Source organism: Parambassis ranga, chromosome 21, assembly GCF_900634625.1.
Source record: "Parambassis ranga chromosome 21, fParRan2.1, whole genome shotgun sequence".
Lineage (NCBI taxonomy): Eukaryota > Metazoa > Chordata > Actinopteri > Ambassidae > Parambassis > Parambassis ranga.
In genome coordinates, this window is record NC_041041.1 from 18,694,027 (window position 1) to 18,714,048 (window position 20,022).

The 20,022-nt window shown below is 39.3% G+C and overlaps 1 protein-coding gene and 2 non-coding genes across 4 annotated transcripts in view; all 3 read right to left on the reverse strand.

The window, feature by feature from the left end:
* Positions 1 to 20,022, reverse strand: part of ramp1 (receptor activity modifying protein 1) — a 62,742-nt gene that overhangs the window by 12,454 nt on the left and 30,266 nt on the right. Inside the window, exon 2 of one of the 2 annotated variants that reach the window (XM_028393515.1) lies at positions 9,588 to 9,723. In XM_028393515.1, coding sequence (XP_028249316.1) covers positions 9,588 to 9,723 — 136 coding nt within the window. Of the gene's footprint in view, positions 1 to 9,587; positions 9,727 to 20,022 lie in introns of both variants that reach the window. The other variant, XM_028393514.1, reaches the window with a different exon arrangement.
* Positions 15,156 to 15,227, reverse strand: trnac-gca (transfer RNA cysteine (anticodon GCA)). Its single transcript has one exon. It is a non-coding gene; the product is annotated as a tRNA-Cys (tRNA).
* trnac-gca (transfer RNA cysteine (anticodon GCA)) lies at positions 16,791 to 16,862 on the reverse strand. Its single transcript has one exon. It is a non-coding gene; the product is annotated as a tRNA-Cys (tRNA).

Consider the following 20,022-nt stretch of genomic DNA (forward strand, 5'->3'; position numbering starts at 1 on the left):
AAGGGCCAAGTTTGTATCCTTGCAAGAAGCTAAATCCCAGCTCCACACTGTCACCTTTGGGGTCCCCTAGGTCTCAGTGCTCGGCCCGACCATCTTTATCATATACAGGCTGGAATCTCATTGCATCGCTACGCTCCACCCTTACAGCCTTTGAGGCCGCTGCTCTTTTTTCTTTGGAATGTCCTGCCAGACCACCTCAGTGCTCCACAGACAAAGGATGCTTTTTTTTTTTTAAAAAAGGACTCAAAACCTCCTCTCCTTGCAGGCACAAAATTATAATATCTATGTACGATGCTAACATTAGCCTCTAAAAGCTAAACCCACAGTGTAGTATGAGACATACTCGTGGAAGAAGGATGCACCATTCTTTCTTATATGGCAATTTTGTGTTAAATCCTTTTGATACAGTACATGTAAAGCTTAAGGCTAGCATTAACATGTCAGTTTCAATTGAGGAATTGCACTAGTGGAGCAGACAGTGTGGATACCTAAATATGTTCTGTCCTGTCAGCAGTGAAGTTCAGGAGTGTGCTGCACTACCAAAATCTAAACATTACCCCTTCATATTGCTTGACAGGCCTGCAGGCAATAGAGAGGGATTCTTGTATGTTTAGTTGAAGGACTGGAAATTATAATTGCAGATGGATTAACAGAGCTACAGTCTGGTCTGAGACCAACAAAAACTCCCTCTTATGCTCAAACACTTGTGCTATATCTTATAGCAGGCTATTGAACAAACACATGGTGTCTGCCCTTGTGTTGTTTCTCATTAACCCCTCCTGCTCAGCTGTCAGTCACACATGTTTGCCTGCAAGCACACTCACTGGCTTAGAAGAAAATAGAGAATTTTAATTTAAGTCAAAAAAATTTACATTTACAGAAGAATGGCATCTTTGATGTAAAAGGGAATAACTAAATTAGTGTTCTTACTGTATGTTGTCAGTCATTTGTATGTTTGCTGTTGTGATACCACCATGTCTGTCAGCCCACTGGTGACTTTACCATGAAATCCACAATTCGTCATCTTTACAGGTGCACACTAAATATCTGCACATCCCCCTCTATGTGGGCAGGGACCTCAGTGTCATGTGTATTATTAAGTTGATGCTGCTTTGACCTGACATGTACTCCAGTGCATCAAAACCCATGAAATCTTCTGTGAGGTATTTCACAGCTTAATCAAGGAAAAAAAATTGAAGTGAAATAACGAGACTGTGAAGACCTGCTGCTTCAACCTTTGCTTGTTTTGTAAAAAAAATGTTCCTGGTGGCTAATCTGATAAACATTATACAGACACCAAACCTACAGATGTGTTCGCAGACCTTCATTTTTTTTAGTTCCCTGATGACAGGTATGTTCTTTCAGTCCAAATTCAGCTTTTTTGTGCAGTGCTGAAACAGGGAGCTGACAAACACACAAATTTATCTTCTATGCTCTAAAGCTGCAATAATTAGTAAATGAATGGAAGTTTGGAATCACAGCATCATATGCACCTTCTTCTGCACATGTGTACGGTATGTATATATATATATATATATATATGTAGTCACTACCCCCTTTCTTTATTGTACAGAATAGTTTGACTTATTTATTTCCATTGCTCAGACGACTCCTTGTCAATAATGCACATATGACAATAAACCTTTGAATCCTTAAATCTTTGAACTGAATATGTTCTACTGGTTTGTGCATAAAATGTCAGGATACATAGATTAATCATGGACAATCAATCAATACAGCACACAGCTGCAGCTCTAATAGACTGCAGCATTGAGATTTCAGACCTTTACTACAGCTGAACATGTGTTCTATTCATTTACTTTTAGTCACATAGTTTAATTGATCATGTTAGTGAGGACTAAAAATGCAGCATCAGTAGTGGCCTGAATCTCCCCGTGTTTGTATGACAGATGCAAAGTTGGCAAACTGCATAACACTGATATGTTTTTCTCTTTCATTTGTATTCATAATGAGGTCATATTTTTCATGCATCTATTTGTTTACATGATTTAAAGGAGAGTGTTAGATGGCTGATGGAGTGCTTAGAGCAGTGTATGTTGGAGAAAACTGTATCTGGTATGTGGTATATATATATATATATATATATATATATATATATATATATATATATATATATATGAATCTTAATTAGTCTCAAAGAGCACCCTATTGTAGAATCAGCTCTGTGTTCTATTGATTCATTGATAGAGAAGATATAAGAAGATATATATATATACCAGATACCGTATGATGACCTGGATGACCGTGCATTTTAAACATCAATTAGCATGCAGGTCACTGATATTTGACCCTGTGAATGTCAGTCATGCATACTGCATGCACTGTTGTTTAAGGTAAACAGCACTGTGATTTCACCACAGCTAGCATGAAATAGATGTGTACTTTTTCTGCATCAGCCATTTGTTGACATTTTCATATTTGCTGGGAAGTCACTGGTTTACATATATTTCACATTTCCCCTGGAATGAAAATTGTCTTGTTCCTTTACAGGCTTGCAGATGCAAATGTGATGTAGACATTCAAATTAGTGAATTACTGAAACTGCAATATTAAGGTAAGAGATGAAAATAAAAGGGGACTATGGTGTTTCGTTTTGTGGTATCAAATTAAAGAAAATTGAAACAAAGTAGTATCAATCACTGAACGTATCACTGTAACAGTGTGCCAGATCATGATCCTCATCTCACTTCTGCAACATGCTCTTGGTGCCAATTTCCTGGTTACCATGGTGACAAATCCCAACACAAATCAACGTCCTGACATGGCTGAGAAATGATGCCAATAGTTTGGGTGCTTTGTTCTTTTACTTTAAATATATTTCAGTTATTGTTAGTTTTTGTTTTCTGGGATTGTTTTTAATATGAATTCTTGCTTGTGTATTGGGAACTGTTGTTCTGGAATCAATCTTTACTAATTCAAACTCGCTTTGTTATTCCTCTGTGACTTTTGTGTTTGGGTCCTCTTTTTAAATCCATAAAACAGCCAGCGAACAGGTGCCAAAGCCTGCACTTCCTCTAATGGCTGGCTCCAAATGAAAATACTTAACTTCACACGTTCAGAAATAGACCTCTATACAGCACGACAGCACCTCAGCAACACTTGTGTTTTACCATTTTGCCCATATGTAGACTAAACGGGGAGTTTGGTGGACTGCCAATATTGTGAGCTTCAAACCTCAAGTAAGACATGGGTGATGTGATTTCTGTTCTCTGAGCAGGAAATAGCTTATGGATGTTTTCTTCCATACAAGAGGGTATGTTGATCTGTAAACAAAATCTATTGACATTTTCCTGGTAAGAATGGGCTACATGGTCATAGACATAGGAAAAAAACGAACCTTTTTTGTTGCTTATAGGTGTATAGACATCAAATTTGTAAGAGCATTTTACGGATCACAGGTGTTCTACTAGGAGGTGGATGTAGAAGGTTATATATACAGCATGTAATCATCTGAAGGACTGAGGGGTTATCAGTACACTTCAGTGAATTCAAGCAACAGGAGGTAAAGGTCATATCATTCATGGACTTCAAATACCTGGTCCTTGTGATGTCTTCTCCAGCTGCACTAACCATGACTTACTGGGACCAAACAAAAAGATGTATCCAATTAAACATGCTTCTTTTCTGACTTGTCTTCTGACAGCAGCTCTGTCATTAGCACTGACACCTGCAACTTTAATGTATCGATGTGCTATAGTTTCCTCCGTTCTCCAACTCACAGCAGCGGTTTGAATGGCACTGAGGCAGCCCCGTATCGAGCGGTGGTGACCCACCATTTTCCTCAGTGCATGCTGTGATTTGATGGGGGTGAAAGTACAACATATTGACAGGAGGACAAATAGTGCTGGGAGACACTGTGTAATAACTGCTTAAGGGACCTAGGGAGAACAAATGTATTAAGAGGTGTCACTAAGCAGAAAGGGGGCATGCAATATCTTTAGCATTAGCATCTTAAGAGACACTGGGGGGACGTACAGCAGAAGTAGGTGGCAGGATGAGAAAATCAAAAGTATGCAGGTGGAGGGATTCAGTAGAACTGTACTAAGAAGGTGGTTTCAGACAATATTTATCCTCCTTTCTCTGCAGATGGAAATGGAGACAGCTGTAAGAAGTATGTAAAGTAAAAGCAATACACACAGGCATTTAATAATGTATACCGCCGTAAGTATAAGTGTTTTATGAGGTGGGAGCTGCATATAAGCGGCAGCTGAGACAAAGGCACCGGGAAAGCCGTCCTCCCATTGACAGCCAAAATACACTGTGAGGTATGAAGGAGATGTGTGCACACACCTCCAAACACACACTGAGACAATAAATGTCATTTGAACTGATTCAGAAATCTCCAGAGGCAACTTCCTTTAAAGGGGAAAGCAACCGTCCTGATACTTGACCTTTTCAACTTTTTTGACATTTTAATCCTTCATTCACTAGATTTTATTTTTCTCTTGTTCTTGCCAGTCTGCTGTAAGAAGACAAAAAAATAAACATCATAGGTCAGTCAGACCAAACACTAGAACTCTGGCTCGACCAACTACAGAAATGACAACTTTCCTTATAGGGTACAAGTGGCTACTGACTGCAGTCACCAAAAGCAACCCTGCTAAACATCTGATGGTGACTAATGTTAAGATAAGATAAGATAAGATAAAACTTTATTAATCCCGAAGGAAATTCTTGTGCCAGAGGTATCAAGTTACAATACATGCAGTTAAGTACAGAGTATAAGAGTATAAGTGTCACTATAATCCAAAAAATAAGAGTACAGTACGCAGTATGAGCACAATATATGATACATGGATACAATGTGGAGATGTAAGGTGCTAAGTAAGCATAAATATAGACAAGTGGAGGGAATGACAGTGATACCTGACATGATTATCTAGCGCTTCTCCCTACAGAAAGGGGAGGAGTTATACAGTCTGATGGCCACTGGCAGGAAGGACCTCCTGTGGCGTTCTGTGCTGCTCCTCGGTAGTCTCAGTCTACCGCTGAATGTGCTCCTGTAGGACAGCAGTGTGTCGTGCAGGGGGTGAGACGTGTTGTTACGAATACTGAGGAGTTTCCTGTTAAACTGTGCTCTCTGATTCTGAAGCCATATTATGTTTTTCCACAATATTCTTTGAGGTATTTGTATCTGTATCCCTGCATAAATGCATCTAATACGTCCTCAGGAAAACAATCAAAATGCCACATTTCGTCAATAATGTCACTCATGCCACATATGACACAAGGCTACATTTCTGCTAACAGAACATATAGCTGTATTGCCAAACGTTATCTGAATGTGGGACAAATAAAACCTCAAAAGTCCAGGTTTGGAGGTGGATGGGTATCCAAAGTGGTGGATTTTTACTCTGGAGTCTGAGGTTTGAGTCTCCTGACACCATGAACTGTTCTGTTTTCATTAAAGAAAACCACTCCATGTACACGGTTAGTATTTTTTAGCTGCCATCCCCCATGAACACTTAGAGATGAGGCCGGAGTTTTCAGGTACTAAAATATCAAGGATGGACTGGTTCTACCCATTCTTCAATGGCTTATTTTAATCAGATCTCCTTCTGATAATGAGAAAACCTTCATTATTTTAACTACTACAGAACCAAAACACTTGTGTTTAGGTAACGTTTAGACATAGAATTGACTTGTCTGCCTCAATGCAGGTGCTGCTCAGCCAGAAGGCAAAGTTTGAAATTTATCAGTTGGTCTGACAGCCAGTGTCTAACCAGTAAGATGTTGATGAAGAGTCTCAGTCATCCAGGTCATCATACGTAGAGAAGGTTGAAGCAAGGCGTCTGGACTTGTAGAGTTTTCTAGAAGATGTTTCGCTGCTCATCCAAGCAGCTTCATCAGTTCTAACTGTTTGGTGGGGAAACATGGTTTATATGTGGTTACAGACCTATGTGGGTGGGTCTGGGTAAAACTTAAAAAAAAACTTAAAAAACAATAGCACTAAATGTTTCCATACTTACCTGTGATGTTCTGGCTGACTGGGCCAGGTGTGTCTAACGACTGGCTAACGACTATGAAACTGCCGGAGGGGGACTGGTTGACAGCCCTTTGTTGTTGCTGTGAGTATGTGCAAACTTCCTGGGAATGGATGGAATCACTGCATTGTATGTGGTAGAAAGATGATGTCTGAGGCCACCACCTCTGTTAAGGGAAGGTTTTTCCAGCTTAACATAGATGCTTCCTTGACTCCTCTTTCAAACCACCTTCCTCTGTCTAAAATGTGAACGTTGTTGCCCTCAAAGGAGTGTCCTTTGTCTTTGAGGTGGAGAAAACTCTACAAGTCCAGACGCTTTGCTTCAATCCTCTCTACGTCTAACCAGTAACATCACCTATGGTGATGAAATGCAGGTAATAATAGTAAGATTGTGAATACAATGAGCAGAAATAATATCTCTGTAGTGCTTAAAAAAACTTCAACATTACAGAAGGGTGAAGCAGGCAACACAGGCAGTTACTGCAGCAGGGAAAAGCTGTAATTACTACATTCATCACAATTCACATGCGGACATGATCATGTTATTTTGGGTCTTTTCTTTTATTCTGTTGGGAACTCCATCAATAAGCTTTTCCACCAAATTTACTTTGGTATGTTACCTCTGCAGCAAGAGATAATTACTGTTATTTTAGTCTGTTAGTTTTACCTCCAAATAATGACTTCTCATTCCTTTTTTTAATTATTATTATTGTTAAACTGAAAACAGTATAGTGGTTTGTCGTGATGCCAGATCTTAGCAATTACTACTGAAAGTATGAAAATAAGAGACATTTTGTAAGAAACCATCATTTTTTTTAAGCAGCAAATGTTAAAATTAAGTCAAAATTTGACCACATCTATTTGTGTTAAATTGCTAAACTAAAGCACAGATGGAAAGAAAACAGTATTTAATAACTGAGGCCCAAACAGTGAGTGCTATGGTATTTTTACAGCTCAGGTCTTTGCTGGATCTAAGTCATTATTTATCCAAACATGATGGAAACAGTCTGTCAGGTAAGATTTTATCCACTTTAGAGGAGTAATACAATGTTTATATCAGGACCACTTTCTCCAAAGTGCAGTTTTACCGCCTTGCATGGGTCAAAACACAGTGCTCCTCTACCCACATGATCATGATCATCATGTTTGCAGCTTCCAGACCCAGCCTATGCTCACCAGGAATATATAACATGAGGACCGCATTTCAATCCTTGAAACATATTTGTTTTTCCCCCAAGCTGCATCTATACATGTTCACTGGTGGCAGAAAATGGCGACTGCACAGAAGCATTTTGTGTGTTTGTTATGAATTCATGTGTTTCAAGGTTAAGTTTGCCTAACACCCTGCACTGTTCTTAATGCCAAAGTGCTACCAGAAGTTGTGTTTTAATAAAGCAAACAAAATCAAAAAATCTAACCAAAGAGAACAAAGCCAACAAAATACAAACAAATGAGATATAAAACAACAAAAAGCCAAGAAAATAAAAGAGAAACTTGGATGAACTGACAAAGGCAAAGGTGAAGCACGTGGTTTAAATAGACAGGGAGCGGTTGACGAGACACAGGTGGAAACAATAAGGGCGGAGCCTGCAATCACTGTGGAGGGAAAACAACAGGAAGTAACACAGAGATACCCAGTGAGACTAGACTTTCAAAATAAAAGAGCCATTAAATCTAATTAAATTAGAGACAGAAAAATATACCAGAATTACCATGACCAAAGAAAAACCAAGAAAAACAGGACATGCTGGACAAAGGTCAAAACTATTGGAGACTCTCTTAACTGGGTCTAGCTGATAGCGGCACAGAGAGCCCATTTTTAAGGCATCAGCTTGAAAATGGCATGCCCAAAATGAATTGAGTATATCTCAGCAACCACTAGGTGTATTTGAATACTTTTGGTGTCATAATAAAGGGGACACCTGGAAGATTTGCACAACTGTAAGTATTAATTTGTATGTCTCTGGCTGTTTGTAAATTAAGATGGCACAAAGCAGAAATGATAAAAAATGTCCTCGTAGAAGTAGATGAAGCAATCTAGTTATCTCAATCTGTAGCTAAGCTTGTGGACATTATCTCTGCTAAGTTTTTATTTCATTCTAATTAAGGGGAACAAAATTACAGAGGGTTTAGTCCAACATATGTAGACATAATTTTTAAAGATCTTAAAATTTAATGAACCAAACTATATATTTCACTTTTAAGTCACTATTGGTGTTCATCACTTCTATTTACATCAGTTTTTACTTGTATACATACATTATTACACATCTATAGGTTATAACAGATGTATAAAGCAGATAGGCCATGCCCACCTAATGCTAAGCTAATACCTCGACAAATATGCAGGCTCATAACCACAATAGATGGGTTGATTAGGGTGATTGACACCTCTATCAAAAGGTCAGAACCAATAGATTTGACAGGTAATAGTAATATTAGTGCTAGACTCACCAGCCACATGGAAGGAAATGCATTTTATGCTAAACGACCTTGCCACATTCTCCCCCCAAAAAATTCATACACAAACATAATAAATGTCTAATCGTAATATTTTTAGTCTTGAATAAACACAGACATGTTGGTCTATCTGAACCAAGCATTTATTGCCTTCGAATACGAATGATCATTGCAAATTTACAGAAGAAAGACAGAATTTTTTGTTACTCGCTGATTTTTTACTTTCATATTCTTTATATTCTAATTTACCAAATATTTATAATATAGCAACACAACTGTAACAGTGTCAATTGGTAAAGTCTCAGCTTTCATATGACACCTTGTTCTTTTGTGTGACTTGAAGTATCACAGAGCTATCAATAACCATGTGGCAAGTGGGTCGACTTTGACATGAGAATTTTATTTTGATGAGTGATAATTGATTTGCATGGTGTTGAAGTTATGTTTGATGTGTGTAAATATGGCTTATATGTGCATGTAGTAAAGTTTCTTCTGTTTAATTTAATATGCAATATTAACATTAACATTAATGCCATTAATGAGTCCCTTGGGGTTTAAGGGGTTAAGTCGAATTGAAGACTCAGAGTGTAAGTGCTTCAATTACGTTTGGATATTTGTTTCTAATTCTTGCCAGTAAATGCGTTAGAGAAACTTCAAAATGATTTTGTGCCAGCAAAGATAATATTTGTGCACACACAATAGATCTCTGTTTATGCCAAAGGCATGCAGCTTTTGTTCTGACGGTCTCCTGCGTAACCCCTCTGTTCTGTTTCTCTCTCTCCCTCCCTCTCTTTTCCTGCTCTCTCTCTTACTCTGTATCTAATCAGTAGTTGGATGGAAACCAAACATTTGGGCAACTGCAAACAGATCCGACTCCTTGTGTAGAGATTACTCTACACATTTACACAATGATGAATAAAAAACAATGTTTATTATGTGATGAGACGTTTGAACTGTACAAGCTTTTAGAACACTTATAATAGAGACAATAAAGCTAACAAAGAGAACAAGAGTGCTTTTCATTGTCCTAATGCAAACTTCATATGTGAAGCTCATTATGTGTTTGCATTTGTGCGAGTGTAAGTCTTTTTGTTATATGTGTGTGTTTGTGTTTTGCACTTACTCCACTGTGTCCTCCCAGCTGCACCACTGTCTCTGGTCCAGCTCTTGCATGTCTAGCCTGAATTTAGCCAGACAGAACTCCTCAATAGCGTATTCGTAGTGAGGCCCACAACCCAGCGCTGACACACACTGAGACACTGCTGAGAGGGGGGGGGGGTGCAGGAGAGAAAAGAAGAGGGGTGTAGTTACCGGTAGATCACAACACGATGCAGAACTGTTTTAAATGTAAAAAGTTAAATGTTGCAATCTTTTTTTGGATCGCTATAAACTGAGCCATTTCCCCATCTGTTGGACATGACACTGAAACACCATCTGCTGACACAGTGTCAGCTATATCTTTGCCCTACAAGACCTCCACACACACACACAGAGCGAGAGAGAGAGAGAGTTCTAGCTAACGGTGGTGTCTGTGTATCCTTAGCTAGCCAAGTCAGTCAGCTGATCATAATCTGACTGAGCCGAATGCCACTTGTTGAGACTGAAAGCCGACCTCACAACACACAGGCGCTAATTTTACATAGAATTTATGATTTAAAAAGTGAAAGAGTGAAACCCCCTTGCGTGTCTGTCTGATTACTTACAACACAACACACTCTCTCTCACACACACGTATGGTCTTTGGTGTGTGTTAACATATTCATATCAGTATCATTTTAAGATGAAAACAACAGAAAATGTAGGATCAGAAATATAAAAAAATTACTCATCCACGATTCATGCTGTGAGAAAAGAGGATGAAAAAGCTTAACTATACATAAATCCAATCAAAGACTGAGATCAAAGAGCAACATCAAGTGTGTGTGTGTTTGGATGTAAATGATAAGCGAGAAGAGGACATAAACGAGGCACAGAGTTTGCATATTTTTCATATTTTATCCTGCTGAGGCTTCACAAAAATGTCAACATCAACAATCGCAGTGTTTTCTGATCTGGGGCCTCTTTTGGCAGGAGTTGTAGTTACATATAGCTGGAAGACTAGAATCATTTGTTAAGGAAATAGCAAAAGCCTCTGCCTCCCACATGCTGGACTCCCCTCACTTCAGTACATAAAGGGCACACTACTCCCAGCACATTCTTACAACATGAGTGTAATTCTGAGAGCCTGCAATAATAAATGTGTGACCCAGTTTTATCCCCTTTACAAATGTCCTCATCTCAACCCGTGAAGGTGTTTATTCATGATAATGTTTTTTTTTTTTCATTTAAACACACTGAGGCATGCGTTTTCATAGAATTAATAGCATTACTCAGTATTATATTAGAAATAATATAGAACAACCTGAATGTGTGCATATTGTTATTATTATTAGCAAAGGTGTGAATAATACTACTATACTGACATACTACTCATTATGACTATAGCACTGACTAAGTATATGCAGAATATGTTTATGTTGGTTATATACATACCTGTAGGTGTGTTTCTATATATTTATCAATATCTAATATGTGTGTGTGTGTGTGTGTGTGTGTGTGCGGCACATTTATGCCTTTGTTTGTTTGTTTTGTTCTCTCCTCTCAGTCATTTCAGAGATTGCTCCCTCTCCTGCCTACATGTGAACTGAACAGTCGCACACATGATCACCTGCTCTGCACACAACAATGAAATGCAACAATGTCTTTTCTGTCGCACAGCCTTCTGTCTTTTGTGTCTCTCTGTGTTATATTGTCCCTTTATGTAAATAGTTAACCCTGCCTCTCATCCGTAGATAGCTGGGATAGATGATGGGTGGATGGATGTAAGTAGTGTTATGTTGTTGAAATAATAATTAAAAAAAAAAAAAAAAATTGAAACATGCATCCACACTAATGCCTGCTTTATCTTTGGACTTAGGACAAGGCAACAAAAAAAACTGAAAAAGTAAGTCTAAATTTCCTGGCAGGAAAAGAAAAACAAAAACACTACAACTTCATCATTGTAACCATGGCTACAAAAAACCCCTGACCTTCTCACAGAGTCAACATCAATCCAAACCCTAAGCACTAAAACGTCCATTCAACATGAAATAAACAAAACAAAAGCCACATGAGGCAAAAGCGAGTGTGATGATTTAAAAAAAAAATATAAAGCCAATGCCGAAGTGCTCCTCAAATGACTGTCACTCTCCACAGACCTGCATGTTAAAATGTCCTTTCACTGGCTGATACAAAAAACACTTCTGTAGATAACTTACCAGTTTATTACAACTGTACATTGATTTTTATATAAGGCCAAAAGTTATGTAAAACCTGCTTTTTGAATTGTAGATACGTTGTGTGTGTGTGTGTGTGTGTGTATACATATACATGTATCAATCCCTGGTGGCTGCAGGGCCTTCGGGCTAACTCCTATTCATATAATAAACCCCTTCCATGTGAGCGGGCTAATTGAATCCTGCTAATGATGGCTCAGTTGCATGCATGTTGATTTGTGAGAGGGCCTGAAGGACACAAGGAATTACGTAATGATGACTGCAGTCTGTGTGAGCTGCGGTCCAGATATCAGTTCTGCACAAAAGAACAGAGGAAGATAGTGACAGTCAAACCACAGCCTCTGAAAGTGCAACGGCAGAATTCAGATTCACAGTTGACATATTGGAAAGCGGCCACATTGAACATGTTCGTTATTGACAAAGCAAATGTCAAATGTGGTGTTGCCTTGTTTCTGACATACTAATTTCATTTAACCAGTCACCTTATCTTTTGTTTAAATTAAGCCTGTTTGCCAGTCAGCTGAAAGCTTTCCATTAGCTTGTCTGTAAAACAAAACAAGATGTAGCAACAGACGGTATCTGCTGTGTGGCAACTGCACATTTATCTGTCCGTCCAATGGAAACACGCATTTGTGTTGACAATAAGAAGAAGAAAAAAAACATGTCCGCCCAATCTTTCCACTGGTAGCCTGACAAAAGGTTACACCAAAAAATAAATCCTGGACACTCTGTGACAAAACGTTTTTTTCCCCTTCTCCATGAGTCACCTTGTTCTGTTGATTTTACACCTGTCTCTCCCTGTCAAATCTATTTTATGTTCCAGACACACGCAAGGAGCCAATGGCATGACGAATGTAGACAAAAGGTCATGATTGACGGAAGATTTTCCCATTTCCTCCCGCAATTGTATCGATCTGGGGCTGCAACCAAAAATAATGTCACCTTTAACCTGACTTTTAAGTTTACCTTCAGGATTTCAGACTTCATTGTGAGTGCTAAGCTTTTAAACCCTCTCATTCGAAGTCTTTCATGACTTGTCTCTTCTATTAAGAAAAGTTTATTGACATGTGTTTCAGGCCCACTGAGACTGTGTCAGTGACCCCAGCATCCAGCCAGCTGCTGTAAGTACAAACATGTCAGAGTAAATAATATACAAAAGCAAGAAAATGTACTTGAAGTTGATTTCTTTGTAAGTGGATAGTGGATGACCTCTGACCTTGAAGCTGCCGCCTGTGTGCGAGCCCACCCAGCTGCTAGCTTCAGGGGGGGTTCTGGGTACTCGGCGTACAGTTTTATATCTATTTATAGTATGTTTTCCTCTCTCATCATCAAGATGCATTAAAAAATCTTCTATAAAGAACAAGCCTTGCAGCAAAAACAAAGGATTTTTTTGTTGTTTACTGTACGTGTACATGCATGCATCAACCAGCTGTTGATCTACTGTGGCTCCATCTTAAAGAGACCTGAAAGGGACATGAAGAAAAGGTATGTTTTGGCCAATCACGGGAGACTTTTGTAAGATTTCGAAAACTGTTCTCGGGATCTTAGAATAATGAATATGCATATTTCGAGGAAAACTAATGGCGGAACTTCCTCATGAACTACTACTAGCACCATATTCACATTAATCATTAGACTAAGATGAGAGTTAAGAGTAGGGATGTCCCGATCACGTGATCGGAAATCGGGCCCGATTACGTGATTTCAGACTCGATCGGAATCGGACATTACCTCCCAATCAGGACTCGGATATATATTTATTAGGGCTCTCAAAGTTAACGCCTTCTGTGCAGGGTGGCTCTGTGTCCTGTAGTGTAGGGGTATGACTAGGCCTGTCGAGATAAACAATAAATCAATTAATTGCACCATAAATTAAATGGGCTCGATAAGTTTTTCGGCCGCGATAAATTACATTTGCATGCTGGTTTGTTTTCCTCTCTCTCTCTCTCTCTCCCTCTTGCTGCCAAAGAGACTGGATGACAAAAAGCGTCACTCCGGTGCGTCGTAGCGTATAAAGGCCGTCGGACTTTATATGTCCCGCGGCTTCTGTCTTAAAATGTGTCAAATTAACAGGTAGTTCTTATTTTTTTAACTCATTGTGTAACGTTTACGTTATGTTCTGAGCAGACCACGGTCAGCTCGCTGTCTGCGTCGCCACGGTGCGTCACAGCGCTGCAGGGCTTGGACGTTACAGCAACACAGAGAGCTGTGAAGCTGCTCAACACCGTTTCAACACTTTGCCACAATTCACCACGACACTAAACATGCTCATGTATAGAACCTGCTCTCAGAGAGAGTCCGCTTTTATGAGTGAAGTTCTCTGCCTTCTCACTGGCGGCACTCGCTGCAGCACCACCCAGTCTAGTTCTCTTGCCCAGTCCTCTTGTGCCATCTCTGCTATCAGTTTCTATGTGTTTCTGTCTACATGGTGGCGTTTGTAAAATTCACTGCAGCTGTCTGCAGCGGCCTGATGCGCATACACACATGCAAACGCAAACGCGTGCGCACACAAACACTTGTGCATACAGGTGAGCCCACTCCCAGAGAGTGCGTGTTGTTTGGCTCTCTGTTGCTCATGACGTGCTAGTTGGTTTGACTTAACTCCATTGACTATGCTCAGATAAGCCATGGTAATAGGTCTATCATTACTCATAATAATAATATCAACATTAATATTAATATCATTAATAATAACAATAATAATAATAACAATGTTGATGATAAGGGCCTTTAAGGGCCTGTTAAATGTCGTTATCATTATATTAGTTGAACATGGTCTCAAAACAACAATATTATCGATTATCTCAATAATTTCTCTTGGCAATTAATCACCCAGCAAAATCTGTTATCATGACAGGCCTAGGTATGACAGTTGCTTTTGGTGCGAGGTCTCGATGAGCTGCTGCGTGTCTGAAATCCTATTTACCGCCTTTATAGAGAATCTTGAAAGTATCGGATCGGGACTCGGTATCGGCAGATACTCAAAATCAAATGACTCGGACTCGGACTCAAAGGCAAAAAAACCTGATCGGGACATCCCTAGTTAAGAGTGAAGAGAATGATGAGATTGACATCAGAAAGCCTGTATGTAGTAAGTAAGTGTAAGTGTAATGTAGACTCGAACAGGAAAAAAAAACAGCATACATTAACTCTGCAGTGAAATCGGACTCTGGTGTAGACAAGTATAAAACATTTTTAAACCATAGACTGTATATATGGCTGTATGGCATTGAGGTCCCCCATATTGTTTCTGAGGTGCATGTAAATAAAATCTTGTAATAACTGCTGTCCATGCGGCAAAGTTATAGTATAAATTATGCAGCTAACACAATATCTCTGATCAATAAGAATAAGAAACTAACCCAGGGGTTTCACTGAGGGGGCACCCAGATTTGAACTGAGGACCTCTTGATCTGCAGTCAAATGCTCTACCACTGAGCTATACCCCCTACAAAAAAGAGCAGCAGGGACTCTCATTTACTAAATGCAGATTGTAACATGAGGAGTGACATTTTTGCCCAGCTTTACATGAAAAAAGATGCAGTTTTTGTCTGCATCCAATGCAGCAAGCTGCGTAAAGTGATCTCATTTTAGCCATTAAGAAGAGGAACCAACAGCTATGACAAATGAACATGAACAAAAAAGCCTTATGGCCTTTTTTGTTAAGTGAGAAGCTGTTTTTCTCATGAATTTATGTTCATCTGCAGCATCTCACAGCAGCAGGGATTGGCAGAGGAAGCAAGCTCTTGGGAGAAAAATGCAAATTTTGTGTATTGCTTGATGATGCTTTGATGAAGCAGATTGGGGGCATTTAGAAACATTTCTGAAGCGGCCTCTGCAGCAAACAGTTTGGTCCCCTGCGACTGGAAGAAAGCTCAACAAGGCTGGAATGTTACAAAGGAGGGATGATTTCTTCCACTTCTGGCAAGTTCTGTAATAATTCCCTCAGTCCTGAGAAGTTTAATTTGTTTACAAACCTAAACTTTTCTCCAAAACCCATTTTAATCATAATCAAACATATCCTAACCAAAGAAGTAGGTCTAATAAGACATACCACACGTATAATCATACTGGTGCTTCCACACTGGCCGCTCATAATCCGTCCCCAATCAGATGATGAATGTCTGTGACATGTAATTGGTCCCTCCTGCTTTCTGCGGCCAGACCTTATCGATTTCCTGTTCCGCATTGATTTTAAACAACAGAATGCAATTATGCTCTGATTCCACATGTGTGTTATTATATTTTTTCCCAATCGACAGTGTCACTGGTCCCTGTATAGGCTACAAACAGAAGTTGAAGATATTCATAGGCACCTTGTTTATCAGTTCTGGTTGCAGGAACCTTACTGGATAGATATGGGAGTTAAAATGAAACATCAGCCTTCAGCCAATCATGGATGGAGAAATTAGCCGATAAGCTGACAATAACTAGTACGTGCTGTGTCCCCAGTGGAAGCAAAAATGACAGTAGAAGTTTGATTCACACAACACTGTTGCACAACAGGGAAGGCTTTGAGGTCTCTGCAAAAACTATTTACCTTCAGAAAATCTTAGTATGCATCTGCTCTGCTGTTAAACTTTGCATTTAACACAGGAAACAAAGGCAAAATAGCAAGTGCTACATCTTAGCTCTCTGTTCTCCATGAACTTCTGATGTCCCGCCCCCTTAACCTGTTTGATTGGATGATTCCGTAACCATGACAACTGACATCAGACTGACAGGAAGTATGAGGATATGTGACAAATGATTACATCAGATGCTATAAACTGTTATTTTTAACCTTTTTTCTCTCGAAATATGACCATGAATTCTATGTAATTATTTGAACCACCAGACATATAATATGATGAAATAAACTTATGAACATATTTATTTACTATTTGTTAAAGGGAGCTTCAATTTAGCAGGGCTGTACTTCTGTAGTTAACACAATATCTCTGATCAATCCGAATGAGAAATTATTAAAAGCAGGGGAAAATTGTTTAAAAACAATAGTAGTCATCCTACTGAGGGGGCACCCAGATTTGAACTGGGGACCTCTTGATCTGCAGTCAAATGCTCTATCACTGAGCTATACCCCCTATAAAGCAATTGTTTCACTGTAGTCAAGTGAAACGTCATCTCAACAGTCAAGCTGGCTGATGTGGGGATGTTAAATGGACAACTGTCTACAAAAGTTGTTACGGCATAGGTGCTCAGGGCAGCCACAAAGGACAAAGAAAGGTCAAGATTTCAGTAATTATTTATCAGAAAGGATCAGTAAGTTCACTTTGGGGACATCTCTATTTCTAAATTCCTGGCTAAGCATGACCATGACCATGTTTAATTATGGACGAAGCGTCCGTGACATCACCTGTAGGTTTTTTAAAGAGCCATTTTGACTGTTGGAGGCTTTGGATGTTTGGATGGATTATGATGCTGCCATCATAATCCATCCAAACATCCAAACAAAAGCTGCAGCCCCCCGAAGGGCCACAGGGGGAACTGCAGCTTTTGACACTTCATTCCTCATCCCTGGAGGTTGCTGCTTGTAACCAAACTGCAGCAGTAGTAGCTCTACGGTACAACTAAACTGCCTCATTAATACAGCAACTATGGTCTATCACTTTTCTGGTGTAAGATTGAACAGAAAGTTGAGTCATGGTTGAAGCAGCTTAGGGCTCCTTCTAGTGTGAAAGTGACACACAAACAGAAGCAGGCAGCTGTTTCCTGTCAAAAGTCTAAAACTAATTAGGCAGTCAGATCTGATGCTAAATGAACCAGCGATGCTGCTGTTTCCTCTCTGTCTCCCTCTCTGTCGTCATTTTCTCACCGATGATTCACAGAGAAGGAAACATTCATCTCTGGCCTTTGATTAGAATTATTTTTGACCGCTGCTACACTATCACCCAATCTAACATCAAAACACCCACTTCCTTGACTTTTAAACACATTTTAGGCATGAATCATCTCAGGGTAGTAGAAGAGAGGAGAAAAGGAGAGATCTGTTTCTCTTCCCACCTATCTGACAGTGCAATTTGAATTGTGTAAAGTCACACAGGTTGTATGCATATTTTAAAAAAACCCACATTTCAGCTCTTCCTGCACAAAAACTTGGTCTATTTGATGTTCACACTCCTGGAAAGTTTGGTTGTTTCCAGCGCTATGGATGATTTAACTTTGAGTCGTACTCTTTTCCACTTGGTACACCATAAAATCAGAGTGTGTTCCTTTCTTTTACGCTGAAAGAACATCACCATCAACTGTGGTCGACCACTGACAGCTTAGTGAGCAGAAAAAGTCCTCTTAGTGCAAGTTGCTTCACAGTAACTCACAGAGTTAATAATGCAGTTAGACAATGCTCACAAAGTGTTGACTGTGAAGCTTATATAATGGTACTATGTTCTGAAGTTGAAAAAAATTGAGAAAAGGCAGTTCTAGCTGCAGTCAAGTTTTCCAAGAACTGCTTAGGGTTATTCTGACCCATTAAAACTGTTCTCCCAAGACCAAAAAAATGCGTTTGAATGGGAGATATGCATCACCTTATAAAATGTTACATGTGGAATTAGTCTATATGGTTAGTAAAAGACCACCTTAATTTACCAGTAGGTACAGTAAGTGAATTCGCACCTACACTATCACTAAGTGTACAATAAAGACGTATGGATGGACATTTGGTCTGTAACATCACCCGTAAGTGATGAGAGCTCCAACTGTTCACCTAAACACCCAGTTCATCCAAATGCAGGCAAAGAGGTGGACCATGTTTGGGTCAAAGGTGGATGGACAGTTGTACACAGGCTTCATTTCTCAGCCTAGAGGTTGCCACTTGGTAGGACTACAATTGTAGACTTTATTGTATGTACTACCTTTAGGACCACTTGAGGAGATTTGGTATAATTTCGCAGAGCTCCCTACGTAATTTTGTTTACTTCCTGTTTCTCATTCATCACATCATGTCCCTTTTGCCTGAGAGGTAGCAAGAATATTTCCCTACTAGCCATTGATAGTACATGATCAATTATCATATTATCTGGGCTAATCAATCAACAAAGGGCTGCTTTAGCATTAATGTATAAAAATGTGACAAAAATGTAATCATGCTTGATTTCTTTTTGTCTCTCTCTTGCTTGTCTCTTGCTTGGCTCTCAGTCACACAATTACCTTATTACACAGCTGAATAAATGAAGAGAACATGACATTGTTTTGAAAATGGGTATTCTTCCCTCGTTTCCTCTAAATAATTGTGCAGTTAAGCACAGATTATTTTTTCCTGCCTGTAGTGAAAGCTGCACTAAAGGGAAAACTAAAAAAACAATAATTTAATTAATTTACTTTTTTTTATCTTTAGGTCTTTAGGTTGAACTCCAAACACCAAATTCACTGCTTAAATCTGAAAAGTTCTTGAGTTGTGTCCACAAAAACAGAGGTGAGAAGACACTCGAGTGGATTTGATCCACACATCAGAGGGTTGTTGAAGGAAATCAGGCTGTAATTCACGTGTTTTAAACACAAATGTGCCTCAAGTTTCCATTTGGACTTTGCTTACATTGCTTAAGTGTCAGAAGTCAGATTGTTATTCTAAGCAAAGAGGAGCTTTCTCAATGTCTAATCATGGTCAGACTAGAGTTTCTAAAGATGGAGTCCATGGCACTCAAAAATTTCTTGTTTAAACTGGATCAGGTATAACAGAGGCAGACCAAACGTGACCAGACCACTGGCAGATTAATCCATTCAGCTGAGGCCAATTCTAAGAATAATAAAAGACTCCAAATTGTAAAAGTCAAAAGAAGGCTGTCGGTGAGTGTCTCTGAGGACGAGTAGCTCTCTAAACCACTTCACAGAGGAGAAACAAGGACAAACATTTGTAGTAGGCTAAAACATTTCACAGTGGATAATGGAAAATTATTAAGTTAGAGATATTTGTCAGGAACATGAGGGCATGTGATGAACAGGAGAGAGAATACGGAGAGTAAAACATGTAAGTCTGCAGGTTTTTGGGACACGTGCAGTAAATCAAATCTACACTCCAGAGAGATGATACACCGTTATGTATAAGTATTGAATTGAAGGACTAAAATGCACCTCAAAGATCTGCAGAACCAGAAGACCAAAAGACGCCAAGCTGGACTGCCTACCTGACCTGAGTGCTTCTATCAATGTCAAAGGAAGACATACCGTAACTATTATCATATTAGGCATATATGTGACTCTTTAAGGTTTGGCTACGGGATAAATTCCCCTTGGTAAGGTTAAGATTAG